Source organism: Anguilla anguilla, chromosome 6 (genome assembly GCF_013347855.1).
Source record: "Anguilla anguilla isolate fAngAng1 chromosome 6, fAngAng1.pri, whole genome shotgun sequence".
Taxonomy (NCBI): domain Eukaryota; kingdom Metazoa; phylum Chordata; class Actinopteri; order Anguilliformes; family Anguillidae; genus Anguilla; species Anguilla anguilla.
In genome coordinates, this window is record NC_049206.1 from 54,064,051 (window position 1) to 54,090,653 (window position 26,603).

At 44.4% G+C, this 26,603-nt stretch overlaps 3 protein-coding genes across 8 annotated transcripts in view; 2 read left to right on the top strand and 1 right to left on the bottom strand.

Moving 5' to 3' along the window:
* The window catches only part of coq8aa (coenzyme Q8A, genome duplicate a), a 31,085-nt gene extending 25,811 nt beyond the window's left edge, over positions 1-5,274 (top strand). For 2 of the 3 annotated variants that reach the window (XM_035422759.1, XM_035422757.1), the window contains exons 11-15: positions 523-664; positions 1,801-1,908; positions 2,472-2,537; positions 3,055-3,141; positions 3,603-3,896. In XM_035422759.1, the coding sequence (XP_035278650.1) occupies positions 523-664; positions 1,801-1,908; positions 2,472-2,537; positions 3,055-3,141; positions 3,603-3,896 (697 nt within the window). Of the gene's footprint in view, positions 1-522; positions 665-1,800; positions 1,909-2,471; positions 2,538-3,054; positions 3,142-3,602 lie in introns of all 3 variants that reach the window. The other variant, XM_035422758.1, reaches the window with a different exon arrangement.
* A 1,070-nt stretch (positions 5,275-6,344) lies between these two features.
* Positions 6,345-14,982, bottom strand: si:ch211-245h14.1 (uncharacterized protein LOC563420 homolog). Of its 2 annotated transcripts, XM_035424305.1 has the most exons (11): positions 14,837-14,982; positions 14,163-14,360; positions 13,405-13,604; positions 13,224-13,256; positions 11,928-11,981; positions 11,479-11,541; positions 10,007-10,067; positions 9,681-9,799; positions 8,656-9,019; positions 7,194-7,364; positions 6,345-6,782 (listed from the first exon to the last, which is right to left on the bottom strand). In XM_035424305.1, the coding sequence occupies exons 1-11, from the start codon at positions 14,844-14,846 to the stop codon at positions 6,562-6,564; spliced, it is 1,494 nt and encodes a 497-aa protein (XP_035280196.1). In that variant the 5' UTR covers positions 14,847-14,982; the 3' UTR covers positions 6,345-6,561. The 2 variants fall into 2 exon arrangements, with proteins under 2 accessions (XP_035280196.1, XP_035280197.1); XM_035424306.1 differs by lacking the exon at positions 11,479-11,541.
* Positions 14,983-15,775: 793 nt separating this feature from the next.
* On the top strand, positions 15,776-26,182 carry znf512 (zinc finger protein 512). Of its 3 annotated transcripts, none has more exons than XM_035420770.1 (16): positions 15,776-16,087; positions 16,897-17,005; positions 17,147-17,202; positions 17,779-17,837; positions 18,480-18,667; positions 19,377-19,451; positions 19,549-19,650; positions 20,078-20,202; positions 20,676-20,762; positions 20,848-20,946; positions 21,064-21,231; positions 21,724-21,918; positions 22,549-22,650; positions 22,898-22,960; positions 23,141-23,239; positions 23,680-26,182. In XM_035420770.1, exons 2-16 carry the CDS (start codon positions 16,918-16,920, stop codon positions 24,079-24,081), a joined length of 1,908 nt encoding a protein of 635 aa, XP_035276661.1. In that variant the 5' UTR covers positions 15,776-16,087; positions 16,897-16,917; the 3' UTR covers positions 24,082-26,182. The 3 variants fall into 3 exon arrangements, with proteins under 3 accessions (XP_035276661.1, XP_035276660.1, XP_035276659.1); XM_035420769.1 differs by having other exon boundaries at positions 15,778-16,087; positions 16,903-17,005; positions 20,078-20,226; XM_035420768.1 differs by having other exon boundaries at positions 15,779-16,087; positions 20,078-20,226.
* The last annotated feature ends 421 nt before the right edge of the window (positions 26,183-26,603 follow it).

Consider the following 26,603-nt stretch of genomic DNA (forward strand, 5'->3'; position numbering starts at 1 on the left):
AATAAAAACATAAATAATTTACCCAGTACTTTTTGACCCCATGCCCCAGTCGTCGCTGTGTCTGTGTGTGCACTTTTTCATCCGCAGACATTGTTCTGGCTAATATATATATGGAGTGGTTTTTTCCCCTCTGACCATTAGTCCTAATTGTTTCCCTGGTGTGTGGGGTTTGATATACTAGAGGGCAAATGGTTATCGTCATAGCAACCAAGAACCAAATAAATGATTCATTCATAAAAAGAATCAGCTGTCATCTGTTTCCAGCTCATTCAGGCTGCAGTGGTTTGGCAGTGTAGCCCTGCTACACTGTGCTGTTCCATACTGTGCTGTTCTGTTCCTTGCTGTGCTGTGCTGTCCCAGCTGGATATATACTGAAACAATGCAGGTTAAATATCTTGCTCAAGGGTACAACGACCGTGTCCAACCTGGGAATCGAACCTGCAACCATTAGGTTGCAAGACCAGCTCCTTACCCATTATACTACCCTGCCGCCCACACTGACGCTCTGTCCCGTGTCCCCAGGGAGCTGCTGGCTGATCATCCTTTCTTCTACGTGCCGGACGTGATCGGCGAGCTGAGCAACCAGCACGTCCTGACCACCGAGCTGGTGTCCGGCTTCCCCCTGGACAAGGCCGAGGGCCTCTCCCAGGACGTCAAAGAGGAGGTGAGCCCCCCCCCCCCCCCCCGCGCCAGGCCGCCGCGTCGTCGTCTGTGGGCGGAGCGATGGGTTACCTGGGGTCACGCAGTTCTCTGGGGTCACGCGGTTCCTCGGGGTCACTCAGCTCCCCCTTTACTGTCCTCAGACGGGGGCGGCCCTCCTTAAACAAAGCCGCACCTGGCAGCGCACTAAGACGCTGTCATGGGGACTTAGCCGGCCTCGGGCTAATTAGAGCTGATGGTAATCAGGGATAAGTAGGGCGACGGTAGTCTCAGGTGCTGAGTCCCTAGACTGCGGGCCCTGTAGAGCAGGCTGTTCTGCTCCAGTCCTGGAGGGCTGCAGTCTCTGCTGCATTTTGTGTTCTCCTGTCAAGCGCCAGTCGGTTTAGGCCTTGGGAATAAGGTGCGCAGACTCTTTAGCCAATCGCTGACCTGAGTTAAGCGCTTAAGTGTGAGAACACTTCGCAAAACCCAGCAGGCCCTCTAGCATTTCAGCTTGAGATCCCTGCTTTAGAGAGCACAGGCTACCGAAGTGGGGGCCCTGCAATGGATTTCACAGCCTGTTGCTCGGGCCCTGTAATGTAGATTACCTGCGCGTGCAAAAGGCCACAGATTAGCCTTCTCAAACTGCGGACACTGAAATTCTTCTTGGTTTTGCAGCGGATAGTTTTGTTTACTTCTGAGGCTGAGTACATGTTCTCACGTTCAGTTGTGTGTGTGTGTTTCTGTGTGGTTGTGTGTGTGTGTGTGTCTGCTTATCTGTGTGTGCGCAAGCGCGCGCGCTTGTGTGTGTAAACAAAAGGAAACCTGCAATCGCTGTAATGTTTTTGGGGAAGGAAGGACATTTCAACTTTGGAAGATTTATATCACCACCTAGTGGTCAGCAAACAATGTGCAGGAAGTTGGGTGTGTAGTGAAGTATTGGACTTATTTGAATTAATTTAAATAATTAATGATTTTCTTACCGCAGTCCGGAACCTGAAAACAAATGGTCTGGAGTGGGATAAATGCTTCACGTGAGCGTGTGACATGTTTTGCAGTCTCGCAGGTCTAACCCAATTAAGGGGAGGGGGCGGGGTCTGCCCTCCTGCAGCTGAATTATGAGTGATCCCCCCCCCACCCCCTCATCTTCCATTCCCGCAGATCTGTGAGAACATCCTGCATCTGTGCCTGAGGGAGCTGTTCGAGTTCCGCTACATGCAGACCGACCCAAACTGGTCCAATTTCTTCTACGACCCGCAGATGCACAGGGTGAGTCTGGAGCCCCCGTCCCCCCCTTCCCCCCCGTCCCGCCCCAGGACGTAATCAGACCTTTGGGCTTTCTCCTAGGCTCCTAGTGTCCAAATCAGCACCCTTCCATACTATTGAGTACAAGGATGAGAAAGTTGTTCACTGTGTTCAGATGTTCTCTAAATGTAGTATACTTGAAATCTCTGGGTGATATACTTATTTCCAGGTTTTGGAGTACACTCGGGAGCATACTTTTCAGGACGTAAACATTTTGGTAATTATGACGCGCAGTTTTGGTTTAAGAGTGAGGCGCGGCTTCGCAGACGTTTGCCTTCAACAATGGTGCTATATGAGCAAACCTGGGACGTCTTACGACACTTCTACAGTACGGTTGGAAAATGGAAGATATTTTTGCATACTGCGTGTCGCATACTAAAAAGTAGTGCACAGTACACAGTATGCTAGGACACAGGGCACAGTAGGTCGGGCTCTGATTCTGACCCAGCCTTAATGTTCTCAGTGCATTGAAATATCCACAAGCTGTGATGTAGCAATTTCACATTGATAACTTCCCCCGGTCTCAGGTGGCTCTGCTGGACTTTGGCGCTACGAGGGGATTTGACGTGAGCTTCACTGATGTCTACATTGAGGTGAGCTTGCCCTGCCCTGCCCTTAAGAGTTTAAAAAAATTCCTTGTAGATCCTGACAATATTTAGCTCATTGTAACTGTGAGTGACAGTGTTATACTTCACACTGAGACTCATTATCTTTCATCACATCTGAGTTTGGTGGAGTGAACTTCTCAGAGAATTTGAGTGTGTGCCGTACTGGGGGACTAACTTTTGCACTTGCGTACATCTGTGCAATGCAAACAGAGTGTGAATGATGTTATGAAGGATATCATGAACATACGCAATGTATAGAAACAGTGGCTCAAAAATCTACATGTACGGATGTGCAGTAATTCACGTGGGGTTTATCACCTCTCAGTTCATAACCGAGTTAAAAAATGCTCTCAGAAACATATAAACATAACCAGAAATTGCAGTTTGTCTAATTCTCTAGAAAAGAATGTTCTGGAAGAGAATGGAAACGTGTTTGCGCTGTAACGCGCGGTTGCGGCGCGTTTCCGGAGTGACGGATGTCGCCGTTCTGTTGTTTCGTCAGATCATCAGGGCGGCGGCCGAGGGGAACCGCGAGGAGGTGCTGAAGCGATCGATCGAGATGAAGTTCCTCACGGGCTACGAGTCCAAGGTAGGAAACGCCGCCGGTGGCGCGACCCGGGAGGCCCGGGCCGTCAGCTGACTGCTGATTTGGCAGAGAGAGAAGCGGAACCTGTTGGTGAGGCATGCGCTGGTGCTGCTGCGGCCCTCAGCCATTCCAGTGCGAGGTTCAGCGCAGGCATGCGCTTCCTGTTTGACTGGGATCAAAGAGCCCTGGCCGCCATAGTGTTTGAGCTCACGGTCGTAATATGAATATTACTGGCTGTGAACACGAGCGCGCACACACACACACACACACACACATACGCACACTTACACTCACACACACACAGACAGCACACACACACACACAGAAAGCACACACACACACACACACACACACACACACACACATAGACACACACACACACACACAGACAGTACACACACACACAGAAAGCACACGCACACACACACACACAGACACTCACTCACCTGCGGCTCTCGTTCCAGGCCATGCTGAGCGCGCACGTGGACGCGGTGATGATCCTGGGCGAGGCCTTCGCCTCCCACGAGCCCTTCAACTTCGGCTGCCAGAGCACCACCGAGCGCATCCACAACCTCATCCCCGTCATGCTCAGGCAGCGCCTGACCCCGCCCCCCGAGGAGACCTATTCGCTGCACCGCAAGATGGGCGGCTCCTTCCTCATCTGCTCCCGCCTCAACGCCAAGCTGCGCTGCAAGAACATGTTCCAGGCCGCCTACAGCAAGTACTGGAGGGACCGGAAGGGCGGACCAAGCCAGTGACACGAGCGCCCGAGGGCCAATCAGAACATTGGACTGAATGCGGGGAAGGGAAGGGAAGGGGGGGGGGGGGGGGGGGTGACGGAAAGGGGTAACTCAGCCTAGCCAACTTGCTGTGCTGTGAACTGAATGTATATGGCACTCTTTCCTCTTTTTAACTCAAACTTTTCTTTCCCCCCCTTTTTTTTGTTTTGAACATGGGAGTCAAATGGGTGAAATTGATTCGTGATTTGAAAAAAAAAAAAAGGAAAAAAGAAAGCACTTGTAAAACAAAGATTTCTCTCGCTGGTTGGGGGAGGGGGGGGATAGGGGGGCAGGGGGGTTGGACCGTGGAACAACTACGATGTATGTGCCTGAAAGTAACAAAGGAGAAGTTATGTAGAAGTGAACTGTGACCTGTCCTGTACGGGGGGACGTCACAGGCAAGAGGTGCAGACACATTTGAATTTAGCGCACGCTAGTCTAGGATCCTAGCAGTACATACTCCAGCGCTAATGGGCGTGGACAGCGTTTTTAATCAAAACGAATAAGAGCGTAAAAGCAATACCGTTCCAGTTACCGGACGTCCGGACGCAGAAGTGCGAAAACCCGGTTTGTTGTGCTGGTGCGGAATTCACGCTGGATTCACGCTCATGCGCACACATTTATTATCGATCATATCAATTACAGGTTCATTGTTCCTGTAGGAGAAACATTACGCACAACCCAGCTCTAACGTCACTGTATTTTTTATTTTATTTTTTTTTTTTTTGCCTCTTTGAAGAGTCAAAATTCCAGATGCATTCATCACCGAATGGACACCAGCTTTCTTCTAAAACACATTTGATTAGAGGCTCTAGGTAGATATGACATGTTTTTGGTCCAGTGCCTGTCTTTGAAATATGATGCATATTAACTTTGCGTTAAACTGCTTGACCCGCAGTAGGACCTTATCGTAGCTGCATTAAATGTCGGAAGAGGCTTTGTTAGCTGTACGCGTTGATCTAACGTCGTCGTATACAATCGGGAGTGAATACATGCCTGTTGTTTTTTTTTGTTTTTTTTCCTTCCTTTTTGAATGACTGTTCATTGTAACATTAATCAAAAACTGTTAGCTTATGATTTCTTTTTTGTCGCCGCCAGTGCAGATTTGAACGCTCGCCTCTTTTATGAGAAATGACGCTGATTCTGCTTTGAGCTTCGTTTGTGGAACCTGCCGCTCTCTCTGTGGGACTACCGGTGTAAATGTGCCTACTTCAACGTTAGGTCAAAAGTCAATGGAGATGGTGTCCCCTGGTTTCCATACAGTGATTAATAAGGCTGTGGACAAAATGGGTTTTTAATTTTCCTATGAAAAGCATTGTCACGTGGAGTTGTAATAAAAATAATCTTCAAATTGAAATGTTTGGTAAGGTTTGTAATTCATTGAATATTCACCTATTTACCTTTCCGAATGCTCAAAGTGCTTTACAGTCAAGGGGAACTCACCTCACCCACCACCAATGTGTAGCATCCACCTGGGATCTGGGATTTAGCCAGGACACCCCCTATTCTCAGTGATAAGTGTCATGGGATCTTTAATAACCACAGTGAGTCAGGACCTCGGTTTAACGTCTCATCCGAAAGATGGCATCTCCTACAGCACAGTGTCCCCGTCACTGGACTGGGGCATTGGGGTTTATTTGACCAGAGGGAAGATTGCCCCCTGCTGGCCCACCAACACCACTTCCAGCAGCAACTCAGTATTCCCTGGTGGTCTCCCATCCAAGTACTAACCAAGCCCACACCTGCTTAGCTTCAGCCATTCGGCAGGAGCAGAGCGCATGGAGGTATGGCTGCTGGCAAAGCAGTATAATGTATAAATACATATGTGGCTTACAGCCTATCTCTGTTCACTGCAGTAACATAACTTTAGACTGTTCTAATGATCCAGTTAAGCAGCCGGGATTGAAGTCTGTGACTTGGTGCTCAGTGACAGTAGTAGGCTCTTGACTTCTTTTAAATTTGCTTTTTAAGTTTTTGGCAACATAAAGAGACGCACTTTGTGTTTCTACGTTCTTACCGGTTAGGATGTGCCACTGTGCACTTCAGTGAGTTACTGTGCCTTACCTCAGTTACCGAAGCAGTCACATAGCATGTAACACAGGGGCTCCTAAACCCTGTTCCTCGAGATGAACCGTCCTGTAGGTTCTCACTCCAGCCCTAACCGAGCACACCCAATTCAGCGGCTAGAGATCTCTCTCAGATCAGGTGTGCCAAATTAGGGTTGGGATGAAAACGTACAGGACAGTAGATCTCCAGGAACAGGGTTGGGGTGCCCTGCTGTAACATTATTTAGCAGTGCATACTGAAGTCTCTTTTTCCAAGTAATGTAATGTGACAGATGTATTCCTAAAATAAACTCTACTTATCTTTCTGTGTAGTAGGGAAGAAAATGACAAATTACCTTAGGTGGGAATGAAGTGCTGAAAATGAAGATGCAAAGACATTGTTCTGGATTTATTGACCTCTGTTTAAAATGAGAATACTGAAGAATCATTGAACACAATGCTTACACCAAGCAATTCCCATCTACCATTTCATTATTAGACTTCAATATACTTCATAAGAAATGTATTTATATTTAAGCTCTTTTATTTAATCTTGTTTCGCTGCTGTGGCATTAATGCTGGGGTTTTTCTTTTGTTATTCAAATCCAACTGCCTAATGGGCCATACTTTTGTAAGGCAAGCCTGACCCTAGAAATTGCGTTATCATTGACATCGTAGTTGGTAGGTCCACTTGATTGATACGAAATGTAGTGAACTGCTTCCACAATGTTCCTCTTCTGTCCTCTAATTTCCACAAAGCTGCGTGGGTTGAACGTCCGCAGTGTCTGGTGAATTAGCACTAGAATGACATCCTTCTCATCTGTTAAAAAGAAGAAATCGGTTTTTTTTTTTTTGAAGGGTTAGTATACCTCCAAGTTCTCAGCATACCCCCTAATATTTACAATAAGAAATCCAGTGCATCCACGTGACACCCTCAAACAGTTATTTCGGGTATTTTCAGAGTTAAATAAGATGCAGTCATGGTATTTTGTGGAATATTTAATGTTAGTTGATCATTTTCCATATTCTAATCAGTCAAATTAGAAACTGCTGTTCCAGTAGCTCCAGTTTTTTTAAATGAGGAGGAGCTTCTTTGAAGGGGAAGATTTTTCCGAGTAGCGCTGGTTTCAGGAGAGACGGAGGGGCAGAGTAAAAACCCGGTGGGAGTACGGAATTTGGGTTACCTACTTTTTAAACCGCAGAGGGAAGATGACAGAAGAGGTGTGCTCACCTGGAATCTTGCTGAGTGCTGCCCTTATTTCTCTTTCTGACAGAGAGGTGACCGGACAGAGGCCCAAAATCACGCTGCACTGCTCCAGGCTGGAGTCCGTAATTCTCACGCCAAGCTTGTTGAGAAAGATGCTTCGCCCCATCGGGGGATCTCCAGATATGTGGACTTTTACTAGGCCAAACAAAAACACAAAGAAACACATGACACATGTCTTTTGGCACGTGACTTCAATCAAGATACACAGTTTTTACACTTATTAAGGGAGTCATTTTCAGTTGAGATTTCATCTAGTACTTTTCAAACCATGCTGAAAAAATAAAATAAGGCTTATGTATAAAACCCACATAAATTCATCAAAAATTGCTTTAAAGTGAACTGGTAACTTGCCTTGTCCTCCACCAACAACTGCCAGGATATGCTCGGTTGGCACACAGGTTGTGGTAGATATTCAATAATTTAGATAATGTCAGATGGTGGAAATGATCCAGTTGGTATGCCATAGTTGGCTCTTGGCTTTACAAGTCAAAAGATATTTAATTGCCGCAGGGAGTCAGGAGCTTGAAGTCTTATATTGACATTTGGCAAAGATACAACATACATACATACAACAGGACAATCACCAGCATCCCGAGGATACTTCAATCTATATCAGTGGTAACCAATCCTGTTCCTGGAGATCTACCGTCCTGTAGGTTTTCACTTTAACCCTATCAAAGCCACACCTCATCTCTCAGCTAGAGATCTTGTTTGGCTGCTAATTAGTAGAGTCAGCGGTGTCAAATTACAATTGAAATGAAAACCTACATGATCCCCAGGAACAGGGTTGGTTGCCACTGATCTATATGGCACAATGATAAGAGTGACCTCTATTGGCCAATCAAGGCCAGTCCACCCTTCAGCCTGGATTAATATGGATCAGATTGTGGTTCGCCCTGCACAGCTGTTCAATGTTTGTTTGGTATTTCTTTCAGAATTTGAGCATTATGCCAGTGGAATCCACCATGGCAGAAAGGTGTTTTGATTACAATGGGAAGACTGAAGACCTTTGAGACCTGTTTTTAATGTTTCAAACTATAAATAAAATATTTAGGAAACAAAAAAAGTGCAAATTAACAAGAATTTTAGAAGTCATATTTAGGCACTGATCCTTAGTGCAATAATGCACCCCACAGGTTGGATACTAATGTGAACCATGCCAGGGCCAACAGGCTGAGAGTTTGGTGACACAGCACAAAATTGACAATGTTGTCACGCAGGGAAACAGAGCCACATTTAGGGGGACGATTTCCTATTCTGGTGGGTAAACATTTTATAGGAAATAACACTTCGCAAATCAAATCCAATCGTGTTGGAGTCCAGTCTACATTTGCTTAAGTTTTCCCCTATGGAACACATTCAGAATAAAATGAGCATAAAATAACCTCAGGATAGCAGGATAAAACAAAACTGAAATAAGACGCACCTGGGCTGGAGTTGTTGGCCTTTTTATCTGTCTGCAAAGGAGCAGAGGACACTGGTGGTGGGCTTGAGTTACAAATTGGGCCGGAGCTGGTGGTGTTTTCATCCGGAAGCACGGCAGCATGGTCTGCTAGGGGAGCATGAGGGTTTTGATTGAGAGGGCTGGACCTGCTGGGCTCTCCATTGCTCGCCACGCTCTCCGGACTCTTCGTTCCTTCTCGCGGTTGTTTCCTGGGTAATTCCTCCTGTTTAACGAGCTTATCCAGCAGGTCAATCCGCAACCGGGTGGTCTCCAAGGCGGCCTGCAGCTGCCTCTCCTGCTCTTTGAGAAGTTGACGGTGCTCCCGCAGAACTTCAGAAACCTGCAACTGCAGATTTGCAACACGTCAGACAGTTCAAATTCAAGGGTCTCCAGACGTAATTCACTCGCTTAGCTCCACATAAACAACGTGGGGCTACGCAGTTAGACGACAGTGCATTTGTATGTTGTGTCCAAGTTTAACTATGGCTCTGTTGCTTCTGTTCTTTTTTTAGGATTTGCTTGAAGGGCCAACTGGGCCAACAAAGTGAGCTGAGGTGTGAAATCATGAGCATTGACATGATGAAAGTTCAGTTGTGTCCTCAAAACAAGTCCGGGTAGGGTGTGGCAGCATTAAAATGGGAACTGACCATATGCACTCAACTGTGTGCGTGTGTATTTGCGCACATGTGTGTGTGTGTGTGTGTGTGTGTGTGCCATCTATTTCTTGTGATGAAGTTATTGTGTATCTCCCGCAGGATGCTTTTCAGTGGTAGGGATTAGGTAAGAAACTCAATGCACTGGTGTAGCACAGAGAGAAAGCAGTTCTCTCTCTCAGCCATTAGACTATAAGGGGGTATGATTAGGCTGAGAACCCGAGGAGGAGTGCCAGGAGTTATGTAATTCCCACAGAGATTGGGAATGTTGTTTAGCTTCCCGGTTTGAAAGACTATTTCTCTCCACCTCCTACGGGACAGTATGCCCCTCCTACAGGACCATCCCGGGGGTACCTCAAAATGCTGTCTGAAAAGATCCATGATCTCCCTCCTCTTTTGGAAGTTCTCCTTCCCTGGAAGCAGTTCAGTCAGCTCCCGCAGTGTTAAGGTGGAAATCTGAGCATCACTGACACCTGAAGCAGAGAACAAACATTGTGCATCGTTTTAGAATACAATTGAATATAAGTAGATATGAAGGCTGCTATACTTTCAAAATACAATATGATTAATTCCAACTGACTGCACCTCATACACGGTTTCACAACTATTCCTCTCAACAGGTGGTGAATGTACATTTATTGCTAATTTGATTCATATAGAAACTCTACTGTTGGACTTACCACACAGATTTTCTGCAGCCCTCTGAGAAATATCGCTTATTTTCTCCCTCAAACTTGATGTCTGTGCAAAGGGGAAGAGAATGTAATTGCTAGATTATTTCTTATGCTTTTTTTGTTTTGTTTTGTTGTTATTGTTAGGAACGAATGAGTGTTGGCTACAGAATTAGACACATTTCACACAGCGCAAAGGCACCTGGCCCGGTGTCATAGAAATGGTGGTCATGTTGTACTAGGTGGTACCACCTCTGTGCAAAAGGAAGAGAATGAAATTGCAAAAATAATTTATTATGTTTTTTGGAACAAAGAACTGTAAGTTATTGCATTAAATACAGTTCACACACATAGTGAACACACTTGGCATGGAGTTATGAAGACAATATCCATGTACAATATGCTAGATGGTACCATAAACACATATACTGTATATATCTAAACTGCGTGTGTGTGTGTTGCTTTGTCTTAATCTGTAGCCAACATGATAATGAAATTAAATGTTGTTATTATTAAACTAATTAAAACAACATAAATAATTTAGTGAATAAGCAAATGCATATTTCAAATGTTTCTCTTCGGCTGTACAACTGTGTGAAAAAAAAACAAAGAACATGTTTTTTCTTACAGATACGCATTTATTGTTATTTTCATCGTCAATAATTTACTTAACATCCAATTTCACACATTTTTTATTAATGATGCAGTACATAGTCATATTTACAGCTATAGTTTCTGTACAGTAGTTTATCAATGGGCCCAGTGCCAGATTTTGTTTCATAATCGTGTTTGGGTTGAATGGCCAAAATCAAGCTTCAGCTTAAGAAGAATTACTCCATTAAATGAAGATCTAAATTAGGTGAGGGATAAACTTTGCATGTCCCCATCTCTCTCTGTTTTTCACACACTGATCTCCACTTTGATCTGTGCTAGGGAATGTATTGTAGGAAACCTCAAAAACCAAAACCATCATCTTACAAGTAAAGTAAAATCACAGATTTATATTACTACTGTAAGACAAACTGAGGGGATTCAACTTTTTAACTCTGATAGCCAGTAGTGAAGCTGTGGTGTGGCCCGTTATACTGTAATCTTAATAGTTTAGTATTCTGGTGTGTCTTTAGTGAAGTAATAAAACCAAATAAAAAGCATCAGTGGACACCAGAACAGCCTACATATGCAGGCTTCAGAGTATTTGAGTTGTCCAAGTTCCCTGACATGTTTATGAAAGGGGAGAGAGAGCATAACAGGCAAGAGCTGGCGACCAGGCAAAGAAGCTCTGGCTGCTTTGGGGAAAATGGAAAATTTCATAGGCCATGAAGAACCAACCCAATTTCAAAACACAATGTCCTCCTCTCGAGTGGGGTAACATAATAATACGTATCTCCCATTAATATGTGTAACTAATTATGCGTAGTTGACAGATATTCTGTGTTGGGGTTTTCAATGGGTAAAACCACGATAAAAGGCCATCTACCAACCAATTGACACCTTCGAAACCATGGGAGTTCATTCGCAGTTCCTGGTGCCACTTGTTTTTCACCCTGCAGTGCAAAAGAAAGTACGCATCACATCCTCTCTCCCAACCTTTTCCAAACTGCTTTTCCAGTCACCCGCCCAGTGCCACATCCATTGGTTCAGCCACGCTCTGCGTCCTATAGCATTCGGCCTAGCATAATCACCACATTCTCTCAGCATCCATCTTAGTCATAGGAAGCCTCTGGATCTCTGGGATGTTTTGGGGAAAATGGAAAATTTCATAGGCCATGAAGAACCAACCCAATTTCAAAACACACTGTCCTCCTCTCGAGTGGGGCAACATAATTATAGGTATTTCCCATTAATATGTGTAACTAATTATGCGTAGTTGTCAGATATTCTGTGTTGTGTTTTTCAATGGGTAATGCCACGAAGAAAACCATCTACCAACCCTTTGATACCCTCTGAGTTCATTCTCATTTCCTGGTGCCACTTGTTTTTCACCCTGCAGTGCAAAAGAAAGTACGCATCACATCCTCTCTCCCAACCTATTCCAAACTGCTTTTCCAGTCACCCGCCCAGTGCCACATCCATTGGTTCAGCCACGCACTGCGTCCTATAGCATTCGGCCCAGTCTAATCACCACATTCTCCCAGCATCCATCTTAGTCATAGGAAGCCTCTGGAACTCTGGGATGTTTTGGAACTCCAGAACTGCTGTTCAGCCCTTTAGAAGGCCTGCGTAACCTTGGCTTGTGGTTTTTGTCCTTTCCCTGCTGTCCGTAGTCTCGCTAGTTAATTTTCTGTAAGTTGGAATTTGTACGACCTCTCTGGTTAACTGAAATGTACTGTATGTTGTGTGTATAAAAAAATGAAAACAGCTACAGTTCGCACACAACTTCAAGTCACTGGACTCATTTTTTGTGGGTATTTGTATTACAACTAGAAGCTCATTGTTTTTCCTCTCCAAATTCACTTTGACAATTTTTTAACCCGTAGTAGTGGAACGCACTACCATCAGACCACAGCAGCTAGTCATGTTTCACCTACCACTATCAAGAACTGATTGAATTGCACGCAGTTGTTCTGAATGAATATTCAGAATATTGGATATCAAGGGATCTCACTGTTTACCAACCAATTCAAGGACCTACACAGAGTGAAGTCCGTACAACTGGAAGCCCTGACGAAAAAATACGCTGCCCAAAAACCGCATGTGAACACCCGGCATGTGAAGAGTGCACATGTGAACTATAGAAATAATCACATGTATGAAACGGGAGCATGACAAGGCAACCCGTGCAATTTCTCTGTCACGTGTTTGTTTTCACATGTGAAAATTGTCGTTCACGTGTGAAAAAAGGCAGTCACATGTGAAATGTCTAGTTCACGTGACTATTTTAATTTTTTTAATACACGTGAAAATGTGATTTTCATGCGAAAAAAAAGGCAAATTTCCCATGTGATTTTTTCATCAGAGAGCTGCAAAGGATGCCCTCAACCAGGATCCACATACACTGCAACAAAGCCCTCTGGGATTGCAAGCCATCACACCCAGAAATAGTCTCTACTCACAGAGACCTACTGGGCAATTGGCCAGAGTCAAGATTTAATCCCAGGCCATTGGGCCCATCCAGACACTGATGCCCTTTAAATCTGCTAAATTAGTACATTTAAAGATAAATTTCCTTACAGTAAACCACAGACACAGATAGAGTTCATGAAAACACACTGCTGCAGGCTCTTACCTGTTCAGTCAATACTGGGGCAGGAGGACGTTCCTGTGAATCACAAGATTTACAACTGTGATGTACATGAAAGCATTGAGGGTGGTTGCGTTTCACTCTCACTGACCTTCATCATGGCATGACTACATAAAACAATACATAAGAACATGCAAAGACACAGCAGTAGATAACTGTGCAATACCTTTGAATATTTCCTTATGTGCGTAATTGTTTTCTCCACAGCTTCCTCATTGGCTGGGCACCTAAACAACCCTTTGGCTTCATAGAAAAGACAGTCCACGCTCAGCACGTCACTCTGTTTCACGTAATTGCTGCTGTCATATACGCTGCGATTTGGGTCGTAGGTGTGGTGCATCACCACCAGAACGGCAGGCTTATTGGCTGTAAAGGGACAGGAGAAAATCATGAATAATGGACCATGTAGAGGAAATTAAATAAGCAATGTAAGTAATAACACACACACACACACACACACACACTGTACAGTATATATACATGTAGGCTATATAAACATTATGACTAACTGTTGGCATTTGTTGGCACGACATCCTCTGTTAATTCAGTCGAGGTTTTCCCTGAAATGTGTGCTACCAGAGCCAGCTGCCAATTCTCTGCGTTCTGCACGGTATCAGCACAGTGCACTGTCTAATTAACAAGAGCTGGTGCTCAGTGAGACATGGACAAGCCCCACTGATAGTGATAGACACCTCTTTTCCTAATAACAGCACATATTTTAAAGATAATAAACCGTTTTTACGGCATAAACTATGGTTTATTAGTCATCATGACAATGGTTTACCTTTACCGTAAAATGCCAGTAAAAGTGGAGATTTTTAATTCTTAAATGCACATATTTAAGAGTGTAACAGGAGAATTTGCGAGTTGTCCTCGCCAACCAATTGGACGGTAGCTGTAAAACTTTGTATTATGGTAAAGTACCCGGATTGTCCTTTAGTGCTGCATCGATGTCAGGTCCAGGCCGAGACGAAACGGGGCAGAATTTCATTATGACATCACACTCCTCCCATCGCTGCACTTCGATCAGCGAAACCTTCGCAGCAACGTTGTCCAAAAAGGTCCTGTGAGCGTTCGAGGTGTCTCCAGTCACAGTGGTAAATATTTTGACCATCTTTGGCTCTGAAGACAATTGTATACATTTGAAATAAAAATATTAAGAACAAAAGATAACAATATGACAAATCCGACATCCGCATTGGAGGACCCCTGCATGAGGACAACTTCCAGGACAAATTACCATTACCATAAAATGTTTTGAGAATTGGCACTTTTTTATTGCTTATGGCTCCGTGACAGTGCCACCCATATCACGGGGTTTATCCTTGCTTTCACTTTCAGTAAGGCTCGTTGTGAATAGGCCTATACTCTTCACTTTGGTATGTTTTTAAACTGTATTTTTACTTTCGAAACGTACACGTCACCCACAGTTCCAAAATATATTACACAAAGATATTTTTGGAGCACATAATGCTCCAAAAAAGAGAACGGTTCTAATCGTAGTTAGACTATTCACCTAGACTATTCACCTAGACCAGTGCGTTAAACACCTAATGAGTTAAGAGAATAATACAATCGTATAGCCTACCGATACTCACGTTTAAACATAATTTGACGATATGATGTTCACGTCGGAATGAACAATAGATCCAGGGTGATGTGTCTCTGTTCCTTTGCTGTGTTCTAACCCCGACGTCTTCTGCTGATGTAGCCTACTAAGAAAAAGTGAAACTGGCGGAAAGTGAAACTGAGAGAGAGAGAGAGAGAGAGAGAGAGAGAGAGAGAGAGAGGGAGAGAGAGAGGTGGCTGCTGCCATGGTTTATTTGATTTAATGAAAACACTTGCAACCTCAATTAAAATATAAAGGACAACCGATTTAGGCTACGGTACACCGATGTACAGTACCGACCAACTATTTCTGATAGATCTGAAAAAAATATATATAATTTGGATGGAGTCGGTGGTGACCAGACTGTGTTCTGCAATAACACGAGCGTCGTTGATTTTAGGATGACACTTCAATTTCTTTGTTCATATGCCCACTAAAGGCAAGGCGTGAGAAACAAGCGTTATTGTTGACCGAGGGGCAACATAAGAACTGTGCATGAAACCAGGTTTTCGGCATTAGTCCTCTGGTAGAGTACATCATTTTCCTCGTACCTTTGAGAAAGTTAACACCATACTGCATACATAATTATTCAGCCGCATACGCAGATCGATATCTGGCCTGAATGATCGCTGCACGAAACCTCACATAAAATGTAATGTTTATTAGTGTCGATATAATGGGCAAGAATGTACCCCCAGGAGCTCTGATACTGACTGCGGCTTGAGGGGAAACTTGCAAAATGCATAATCACTGCTTGGTATAATTAGGCATCGTTGCAACTATTGGTCCGCTAACCGTGTGCGCTCGAGGACAAAGAGCAGACCCCCGGATCAGAATGGGGACGTAGATAGGGTTAAGACAGGGGCATCTGTTTCCATATCCCGTCATCTGTATTTTCTGCGCTGTTAGAATACCCAATTCTCACTGGTCAGTCTCATGGAACCGCCTCCTGCAGTGGTGGTGAATGAGAAGTTTATCTCATTTGCTGTTGCGGAATAGAGGGCGTTTCGAGAATGAAGTCATCTCGCGGTGGGGATGGTAATATGGTGTATTCAAGTGTTTGTCTCAACAGTGCGGCGTACAAGTGCATTTGATGCAGATTTATAGTGATCGCATATTGCGGTCCCTTTTACCGAGCAAAATTATGTGTTCCAAGAGTCCCACTGAGCTAATGTAAGCTGACGAAAAAGGCTAAACATCAAGAGGAGAGGAAGCGTAGTCCTTCTAAAAGCAGTGAAAGGTACAGTATTGGTGGCCAGACAGACCACAAATCTAACGAATGTAACGTGTAACCAACAATCGCAGGTTTTCGTGCATGGAAAAATCTATTGCGTGCGCGATGAAAATGCACTCCGCTGTTTGAGTAGACCGCAAATTCTGTTCGTTTCAACCGTGGTATTAAAGCGTGTCTTTATTTCGAGCCTATTTGCAGACAATGATGGTGGCTCTGTAGCTGACACGCTACTACAACGCTGCTGCGCTGCTGCACTGACAATCAGTCATCACCCGGGAGATCATATTACATTTGGGTTAATGTGTGCATAGAACTAGTTGTGTCCGATTGAGCTCTAGGGGTTGATGAACGCAAGGTCCTTTTAACGTGTTTCACCGTTGCGTATTGAATGTGGGGTCAATATGATGTAAAAAGGCGAATTTATTTTATTGCGTAAAGTGTTCCGCATACATTTATTTTGTCTGAAGTATGCATCGATCTGATTGATTTTGCCACCTGTTGTCCCAGCAATTGTCGTTTAAGAAATTGCGTCCCGTAATTTTCTGTAGAATGCTCTCAACAGCAGCACTGTAAGTATAAGAGCACTACACAGATGAGATCTTAACAGAATAATAATAAAATAGCACCTGCGTTTTTGGGATATGTGGAACCCTCGTTGAAAGCCAGATGAGAGGGAGAGTTTGAGAGTCTGAGAATAAATACTACGTCCTATAAATGGCATTCTGCACATCCCCTGTGGAATAAATTATCAAGCATTGTGAAGATTCAAGAATCCAAATGATAACCCTGTAATATTGTGTGTTATGTTGTCCAAGCATTAGCTTTCCAGGTGTAACATGGATCAGAAAATGAAGACCGTGTCAGCCCCTAATGTGACCAGGAAGAGGAAGGCATCAAGGCCAAAACAGAAAGGCAAGGCACAAGGTGAAAAACACAGTTTTCTTAATCTGACACAACCATCCTGTTTTGTTTTCAGAAGAAAAAAAACAGCCATGTTGCTTTGGTTACCATATATAATGCGCTTTGGATGTAATGATGTGGTGATACTGTCCTTACCTGCTTCAGGAGCTTCTGAGGTGTTGGTGGCAGGCGGTAAATCAAGTGGAGACAAAAATTCCAGGGTAAGGACAGATTAAAAACACCTCCGACAAAGTACAACACTGGTGACGGGCAGTACATTGTGTGTTATTGGTATGTATGATAAACGGTGTCAGGGGGCAACGAAAGTCACGTTAATTGCGGGCGCAATTGCTTTGCGAGCTCTGTTGCCTGGCCAGTGTGTTAAGATGAGAGGTTAATGTCATTTCTTAGTGTTTTGTCTTTTTTGAGAGTGGAAAAATATTCTGTTAATTTCATTTTCCACCCGTTCTGTCTGCCGTTGCTTACAGTTTCATTTAATTTAGGCGATCTGGTTGAAAGATTTTTGCATTCTAGCCTCTATATTAATTAACAATGGAAGGTTAAAATGCTTCAGGGTGGTGGCACACAGTTGACTCTAGTGACATTCAGGGAGGAAGAGCTTCTTGCTGCAGGGTTGTCCCTGTCTTACCCTGCGAGAGAGACTCCTGTGGTCAGTCGGGCCTCTGAGTCTTTGTAAGGCGACAGTGTTTGAAAACACCTGGAGGTGCTGTAGTGGTGGGTGGGAGATGGCGCTACCGTATGACGTTGCTTTATTCCTTCCTGCTCTCACATTTCAGCGTGTGGAGGAGCAGCACCGGAAGCCTCTGAAGATAAAGAGGACATACGGAAGAAACAGGCAAGTGAAAAATACTTTCTGCGGTTTCGCATTTCGCCGATCTGATACCACCTTTCCGGCTTCCAGTCATCTGCTGATGCGGTATGAGGTCATTTTCATGGTGTTGCTGCAGTAAAGGATTCCGAGGTTGTCATCCTTCGACATACAGTGTTTCTGTTATGAAATTACTGGAATCTCTAAAATCCATTGTGTAGACCAAACCTCGATTATTCAGCGTGTGTGGGTGGTAGCTCTCTTTGTTTTGTTTTCTATTGAGAGTTCATAATGCTTTAATCCTTACCGATCCCACAATACAATATTCTTAACCAACTCTGAGTGACTTAGGCCTTTTGGGAAAGTAAAATGTCAACTTATCGTTTTTAAAAATCAGAAAAAATCTTATCCAGAGTGACTCACACAGATTAAATTTATACATGCAGTCCATTCATACAGCCCCCTTCTCAAGGGTGCAACAGCAGCACACCCTGGGCTGTGTGTGCAGCCAGCCCTTGTTTTCCTCGTTTGCTGTGTGTGTGTGTGTGCGTGTGCGCACGTGCGTGTGTATGCGTGTGTGCGCGTGTGTGTGCGTGCTTTCCATGGACGATTTGTTAAGGTAGGAGGGGCAGGCTCGTCGCCTCACCTGGGTCTCCCGCGTGTCTCCAGCATTCAGGGCCTCCTGAGGGCCCCGCGGGGTCACGCGGACGATTCGGCCAGCGATTCGTCCTGCTCCTCGGCAGCCTCCTCCGGGCTGGCCAATGGCAGCGAGGAGCTGACCTGCCCGTCTAGGAAGCCAGCCTCCTGCCCGGAGGTCATGGGTGAAGGACCCAGCTCAAACAGACGGAAGGGGAAAGGTAAAAAGCTTATATATTTAAAATGTACAAATTCTGTAGACTGCAGTAAAGGGAGGCGTAGGGTTATTACATTACATTTACATTACATCCAGAGCAAATGACTTGACTTTAAAAAAAAAAAAAAAATTTTAAACAACAGAATCCATTTATACTGCTGGATATATATTGAAGGAAATCAGGTTAAGTGCCTTGCTCATGAGTACATACAGTGGCAGCATCCTACCTGGGAATCAAACCTGCAACTTTTCAGTTACAAGCCCAGTGCCTTTTGTATTATACTACACTGCGGCATAGATATGGGATAGAATTAGAGATTCCTGCGATTCGAGAGTGTTGACAGTTGCCCCTCTGAAACAGCCAGCTGTCGCCAGCTCCTTCTTTTCACACCACAGCCCAAAACCAGGCTTGTATAGAGTGGAGTGGGAGGAAGACTTCTCATATGTGGCTTTGGCATTGGCACCGGTCAACCAGCAGGGGGTCGCTAGATTGGGATGAAACAAAGACCCCTATCAAGCTGAATCCTACCATGCTTTGGGTGGCTCAATTGGAGCTATGGAGCTGCTGGCCACAGTCAAAATTTAGTCTTAACCCTGCAGCTTTCCATTCTCATTTAATCATTGAGGTCCCATATAATACAGTACTCATCCCTTCAAAATAAAACTGCAGTTCCCACAATGCAATTCTCACCGATGATATTGTTTTCACCCAGATGCTGTGGCCAAGAAGAAACAGAGAATGGAAGACAAGAAGCCCTCCAAGGAAGCAAAGGGCATAAAGCAGTCAGGTACCTATGGCTCTCTCTTTCTTTCCTCTCTCTTTCCTCTCTCCCTCCCTCCCTTCGCATAACTAACAGCATACCTTTTTGTCTGACATTGTTCAAGTTGCTGTGGAGCAGAGTCAGAGCAGTGAACGAGCCATGGAAGTGGGCGAACAGAAAAGGAAAGGATCAGCGATAAAGAAGGGCCCCTCGAGCCACATTTCAGGTGGGAAACGTAAAACCTGATTCGCTTTTTTCCTACACTGCAGATAGAGGGCGCTGGAGAGCCATCTCTATCGATAGTGACGGTGACTCGTCTTGCAAACTTACCAAAATGGATGGCGTTGCTCCCAAAGAGCAAATAGCAGGAGAACTGAAAAAAAGCAGAGCAGTAGAAGCTTAGAAGTGGCTTTCTTTGCCCATTGATCCTGTTGAACATCAGACTCCAAGAGGCTCTTCTGCTCTGTCACCACACCAGCTTTGGGGTCTGGTTTCCCCAGGGAAGGAACACATTCACTGTTTAGGATGGGACAGACAAAAGGAAGAAATTCTCCTATGACAGCGGACAGTGAGATGTGTTGAGGTGCCGGTGGTGTGGTGGTTGAGGCTCAGGCGTGGGTACAGGTGAAAATAATATCACGTTCTTCGGGCAGGGAGTCAGGAGGAGACGTGGAACCTGCAGATCGCGGATAAAGGACGAGTCACGTGCCCCAACTGCAAAACCGTCAGTCGGAAAACCGTTGAGGGGTTGAAGAAACACATGACGAACTGCAAAGTGGTGTGTGCAATGACATGCAACACGGTAGCCTATTTACTTATCTGATCATATCTTATAGCTTAATTTAAATGTTTTGTTTGTCTAGTGCATCCTCGTAAAATGTTTGAATGAGATATGGGAGTGTGGAGTGAATATTTAAAGAGTCTTTCCTTCAAAACAAAAAATGTCATGGATCTAGCAATGATCACGGTGATTATCAGACTCTAGACCTGGGCTACCCAACCCTGTTCCCCTCCTGTAGGGTTTTATTTAAACCTGAATTTGGCACACCTGATTCTACTAAATAGCCGCTCAATTATATCTCTAGCTGTTGAATGAGGTGCACTTTGTTAGGGTTGGAGTGAAAACCTACTGGACGGTAGATCTCCAAGAACAGTGTTGGGCAGTCCTGCTATAGACTTTGTGTGTTTACAGTGTATTGTGTACTAAAATCTAATCAATTTGTTGATGTATGTTTTCTCTGTGCATTCTAGAATCCCTTCACATGTAACCACTGTGGGAAACAACTGAAGTCTTCAACTGGCATGAAGTATCACCTCATGGCCGATCACAATAACCTGGTAAAAACCACTGGAAACTGCCTTCAGGTTGCACTCTGCCAGTCGTCTGTGTTGATGTTAGAGCTTCTTCTTTGCTTCCGACTAGCCCACACCAGAGGACGGGAATGAAGCGGACGGTCAGCTGGTGAAGGAGAAACTCAGGAAGGTGCTGAAAAGAATGGGCAAATTAAAATGCTCAAAAGAGGTACGGGTACGTCTTTCCCCCCTCAGCACTTCACGGGGGGGATTCCTTCACTTTTAATGGGAGTCGTTTGAACGGTGGGAGAAACCTGCGTTGTGCCGTGTGACCGTGTGTTCTCAGGGCTGTAGTGGCAGCTTCACCAGCGTCATGGGCTACCTGTACCACACCAGGAAGTGTGGGAAGGAGGAGGCGGAGCTGAAGAAGCTCCTGCTCAACTGCAGGCATTGTGGAAAGGCCTACAAGTCCAGGGCGGGGCTGGAGTACCACCTCAAATCGGAGCACGGCCCAGTGAGTCATCAATGGTGGAGTCTCTGGATTGGTTGGAACATTTGATTTGGGTTGTGTCTGCATCGGTGCACTTGCCTACTACTGAGTATACAAGTTGTATGTAACTTGAATATGACTTGTATACTCAACAGTAGGCGAGTGTGCTGATTTGGACACAGCTTTGGTGGGTCTTGCAGTGTTCTATCCAGTATGGGTTCCTGGTTGGATTTCATCTGAATTTCTTTAAATATTAGATTTTAATCATATGTTCAGCTTTGGTTTCTTATGGGCTGAGCCAGTCTCATAATTCTATATCCCATACTCTTAGTCAATCAGAAAAATACTGTACGCGCCTGCTATAAAGAACTCATTTCATACTCAGAAGTGTCCTACAGTTTCCATTGACACGTTACACAAGCCTTAGCGTGACAGTTTGAGAAAAAAAAAAAAAAAAAAACAGTTTAGGTCCTCAGCGGCACCGGAGTCCTGGGTCATAGCGGCGTTTCTCCTCAGACGCCCCCGAAGAGCGACGACGAGGAGCCCAAGCCCCCCGCGGAGCCTGACCCGGAGCGGACCCCCAGCGGCCGGCTGAAGAGGACGTCCGCCCAGGTGGCGGTCTTCCACCTGCAGGAGATCGCCAGCGAGGAGCTCCTCAAGGAGTGGCCCAAGAGGAAGGTGCAGCAGGACCTGGTCCCGGACGACAAGAAAGTGAGCGCCGCCCACTGCCCCAAAAAAACACATAGGGTGTCTGACTTAAGCTTAAGGTTGCCGTGGAAACCAGCATTGAGAAACAGGAAATGTATGTATCTGCTATACATAGCTATGCTTGGACTTATTGGTGTTCCACATTAAAATCTTATTGTATGCTATCTTTCATTGTTCATTATGATGGCAAGGATCACGTTATCATAACAAACAGCTCGAAGTGTGGAAATGTCAAAAGGCAAATGAATGGGTTAGCACTGCTTTTGAACCTCACAAGATGAACACCCTTGGCCAAATTGGACGATGACTCTCCACAGAGCAGTGGTAACCAAACCTGTTCCTGGAGATCTGCCATCCTGTAGGTTTTTGTGTCAGCCCCAACAAAGTGCACCTCATTCTAGAGATCTGGAGATCTTGCTCAACTCCTTAATTTGTAGAGGCAGGTGTTAAAATTAGGGTGTAAATTAAAACCATACAGGATGGTAGATTTCCAGGAACAGGGTTGGTTGCCAGTCCCATAGAGTCTGTTTGTGTTACTTTGGGCCTGGGGCATCTCAAGAGTTGCTCATCAGTATTCCCAGTTATTGACTGTGGGTTTCCTCCCCCCTCATCCCCAAACCCCCCCCCCCCCAGCTGAAGTACGCCCGACCAGGGCTCCCTGCATTCAGCCAAGAGGTTCTGCGGAAATGGAAAAATGAAGTTAAGCTGCAGAGAAAAGTACAATGTCCAAACCAGGTGAAGCCAATTCGGGACTTCCTTCATTCAATACTTGATCTGAATATAGATGTGAAGACCATATACAGTTGCATATAGTTTTATTGTCAATACATTTTTTGTTGTCATGTATGTAGTTTTATTGTCATTCACATAGTAATTTTTCTTCCACCATTTTATTTTGCTTGTTTTTTTTTTTCTTATAATGTGTGTGCTGGTCATTTTGTCAAGCCATTATTCTTCATTCAGTTTTATGTATTTTCCGCAGGGTTGCGATTCAGTCTACACCAGTGTGTCTGGTCTGAAAGCTCACCTTGGACTCTGTTCAAGGGTATGTATTGTCATCCCCCTGTGTTGCACTGTACGTTTGAATACATTCACAGCTAACTTGAGAACAAACGCGCATGACACAGCACTTCATGTAAGTGCTTTCATTCTGATATTGTCTGAGCAGTTGGGTTAGTTTCCTTTTGAATTTCCTGTTGAAGTGCGATTCCTCTTCTCTCGCCAGGGTGACTTTGAAGCAGGAAAGTACAAATGCCTGATATGTGATAAAGAGTTCAGCTCCGAGAGTGGGGTGAAGTATCACATCAACTCGATCCATGCACAGGTAAGGGAGCCTGTTGTAGCTTGTGTTTTAGACTGGCATGTGAACACTGTGTTTGTCCATCCATTCATCTGTTATCTATACCTGCTGATCCTGGGCAGTGTCACGGGTGGGGGCTGGGGCTGGAGCCTATCCCAGAATGCATTGGGCGAGAGGCAGGAATACCCCCTGGACAGCTTGCCAATCTATTGCAGAGCACACACACACCATTCACTCACACACTCGTACCTATGGGCAATTTAGGGTCTCCAATTAACCTACCTGCATATATTTTGACTGTGGGAGGAAACCGGAGTACCTGGAGGAAACTCACGTGGACACTGTTAGAATATGCAAACTCCACACAGGAAGGCCTAGACTGGGATTCAGACCCATCACCTGCACCACCGTGCCGCCCCTCAGACTAATATGCTATTTTTGTATATATACTTTTTTTCAATCAGGACTGGTTCATCGTGAGCTCAAAAGCGTCCAAGAGCTTTGAGAAGCTCCTGAAGGGCAAGTCCAAGGGGAGCAGCGCTCAGAGCTGCCCCGCCCAGAGCCCATCCCTCCGCTTCACCCCGGGGTTCAAGGGCTGGCGGGACAAGAAGCGGAGCGGCCTGATCTCCGTCCTGAGGACGAAGGCGGGGCAGGAGGACGGCAAGCGGAAGCAGGAGAGGCGGGAGAAGGACTGCTACGACTTCAGCAGCAGCGACAGCAACAGCAGCAGCAGCAGCGGCAGCGGCGGCAGCTCCAGCAGCGACTCCGAGGCCGAGGGGCCCGAGGCCCCGCGACACGACAAGTGGGCCCTCAAGAGGCCCCTGGCCAGGGTGGACATGGCCAAGAGGGCCAAAAACACCGCCTAACTCCGCCCACTACGTCCCACCAACCCGCCTCCCACCAACCCGCCTCCCGGCTTCTGCACTTTTTTTGTGATGAGGCAAGCTTTGTTTTTTTTTGTTTTTTATTTACTTCAGTGTTTGTTTCAAGAAAAAGGGAAGTACGGTCGGTTCGCCTCGATCGCAGCTCTAGCGCTTTTGTTGGGCGAGAACCGAGGCGGCAGAGCCAGCTGTTTTACCTCCATATTTGTTATGGAATTATTTATTTTTTTCAATTATTTTTGCTCACCATTCTCTTTGGCTTCAGAATGGCTGTCACCAGTAGTAGCAGTAACCATACGTCACTTTACGTCATCATGCAGCTATATTGGTTTATGCGTACACATTGCAAATTATCCCTATACAGTATTTCCCATAATGTTGAAGGAAGGAGAATTTTGGTTTCAAGACCAAAGGTTATAGTACAACCTTGATGTGTGTGTTACTTGAAAGCCCTCCGCCAATGGGGCTGAGTGCCAGAGAGAGGGGCTACATCACAGTATATATGTACTCTAGAAATGTACGCCACATCAGATAGTATTACAGAATGATCTGGAGAACCAGCAGGTGGCGGGCTTGTGTCTACATACTGTATTTCAAAGACAACGCACAGGAACCAGAGAAACTCCAATATGGAATTCACACAGAATGCTTTCTGGCTCGTGCTATGATTGCTCTCTTCTGTGTATATTTATTTTTTAAAGAATGGAGTTAAGGTACAGGCGGCAAATATACCTGCCATTCAGCCTTGATTGCACATTGAGTTGCATGTCACTGTTCAGATTCTACACTGAGTATCATGAACGTTCTCTTTGTATTTTGGGAAGGGAACTACAATCCATAAACAAAACATTAAAGGGAAAGTGGACTCTTAAAATCTTTGTCATCCCAGTTAATGAACAGGTTAATGCATACGACTTGAACCTAGTTTATGTATTTTACCCGCTTTGTCTTTTTTTTTCGCAGACGTCATCAGATGCTTTTTTCTGTTCTGTTCATATTTCCCCATTTTCATGCAGTGCTTTGTGCATCCTCTGGTGATACGTTTCGTTCAAAATGGCTGATCGTGAGTATTTCTCTAATGCTGGAATGACTGCGCCTGCGCACTGCTGAAATATTAGCAAGTTTGAGAGCTCTTGGTTAAAATGCAAAACACCCAATGGTGCTAAAATTTTCTATGCTTAAAATGCTTTTTTTTTTTTTTTTTTTTTTTAAACTAGTTAACACCGTTCAACGGAATACTTCCTTATTAGAAAGACAGCTCACAAATCCATTGACGAAACAATGGTTAGGGATATCCAAGTAGCCAGTCCAGTCAAGGTTTTAATGATCTTTAAAGAGTTCTCCTAAACAGGTTTAAGACTGACTCAACTAAATTTAATTAATTATTCTCTGCAATTTCAACTTCCGCAACACTACTTTTTAACTTCAATTTCATGTTTTACATTTAACTTATTTTACATTTGTATTTATTTGCAGACATAATGCATCTTGTTTAAAAGTGAAACACTGTTTAAACATATGTTAGAGTTAGCAGGTCCTTTTAATATATAAAGGAGTGTGCTGTATATGATCAATGTAACCAAAGCAAGCAGGATGCATGCACTTTTAACCCACTGAAATGAACTTGTGTCCTGTATTCAGCCATTGTGAGAGCTGATTTCTGTGACTGACAAAGAGCTGTTTCTTGGGAGTGCTCCAGTGTGTACAATTTCTCTGTTTGAAACTCCACAGAGACAGATTAAGGCTGCATATGAAGGTTTGTGCTTTGATGTTTAAATGTTTCACAATAATAATGTGTCCATTGTTTTTCGGTTTTGTTTCATTTTGGTTTTTTTTATTTGTAAGAAACGTAAGGGATTATTTCTGAGCACCTGATATATGTATGTAATATATGTTCTTTTTGTGGCTAGCTTTATTTATAATGAGAAGTCTGTTATTGATTAGGATAGAGCACTACTTGTATACTTGCATTACTTGTATATTTCTTATTTGTATTTTTCTTATTTAGAAGTATGTACCTTTAAATTTTCTAGCTAGTGAAATGGAAGACTAATCACTGGATTAAAACATTTATGTACACACAAAATCACTGTCTTTGTTGATGTTTTTATTGTTACGTAATGGATGGTAAGGTTTAGTATTGAATCCTAAAGAACAGATTGGTCATCAAATCCAAATTCAACAACAAAGTTCTCAAGCAGCTAACAAAAACACAACAAAAACCCAAGCCAATGTTTGGTTCAGGTTTTTTTTCTTTTTGCAAGTCTTCCAGAGATTTCATTAATTTCTCATGTAGTATGTTCCTTTTTGGAGGGAAGAGAAGTGTGAACTGTACTTTTACAGGTTCATTAACAAAAGGCCAAACCAGATCTCTCTTGTGAAAATAATTAATCTCAAGAGACTTGCTGGTTTGTCGACTTCAAATTAATTCATGTTCTACATTTAAGTGATTTCTAAGTGATCGTCATGACAGTATGGATTCTGTAGAAGAATAGTTTATCAGTTCC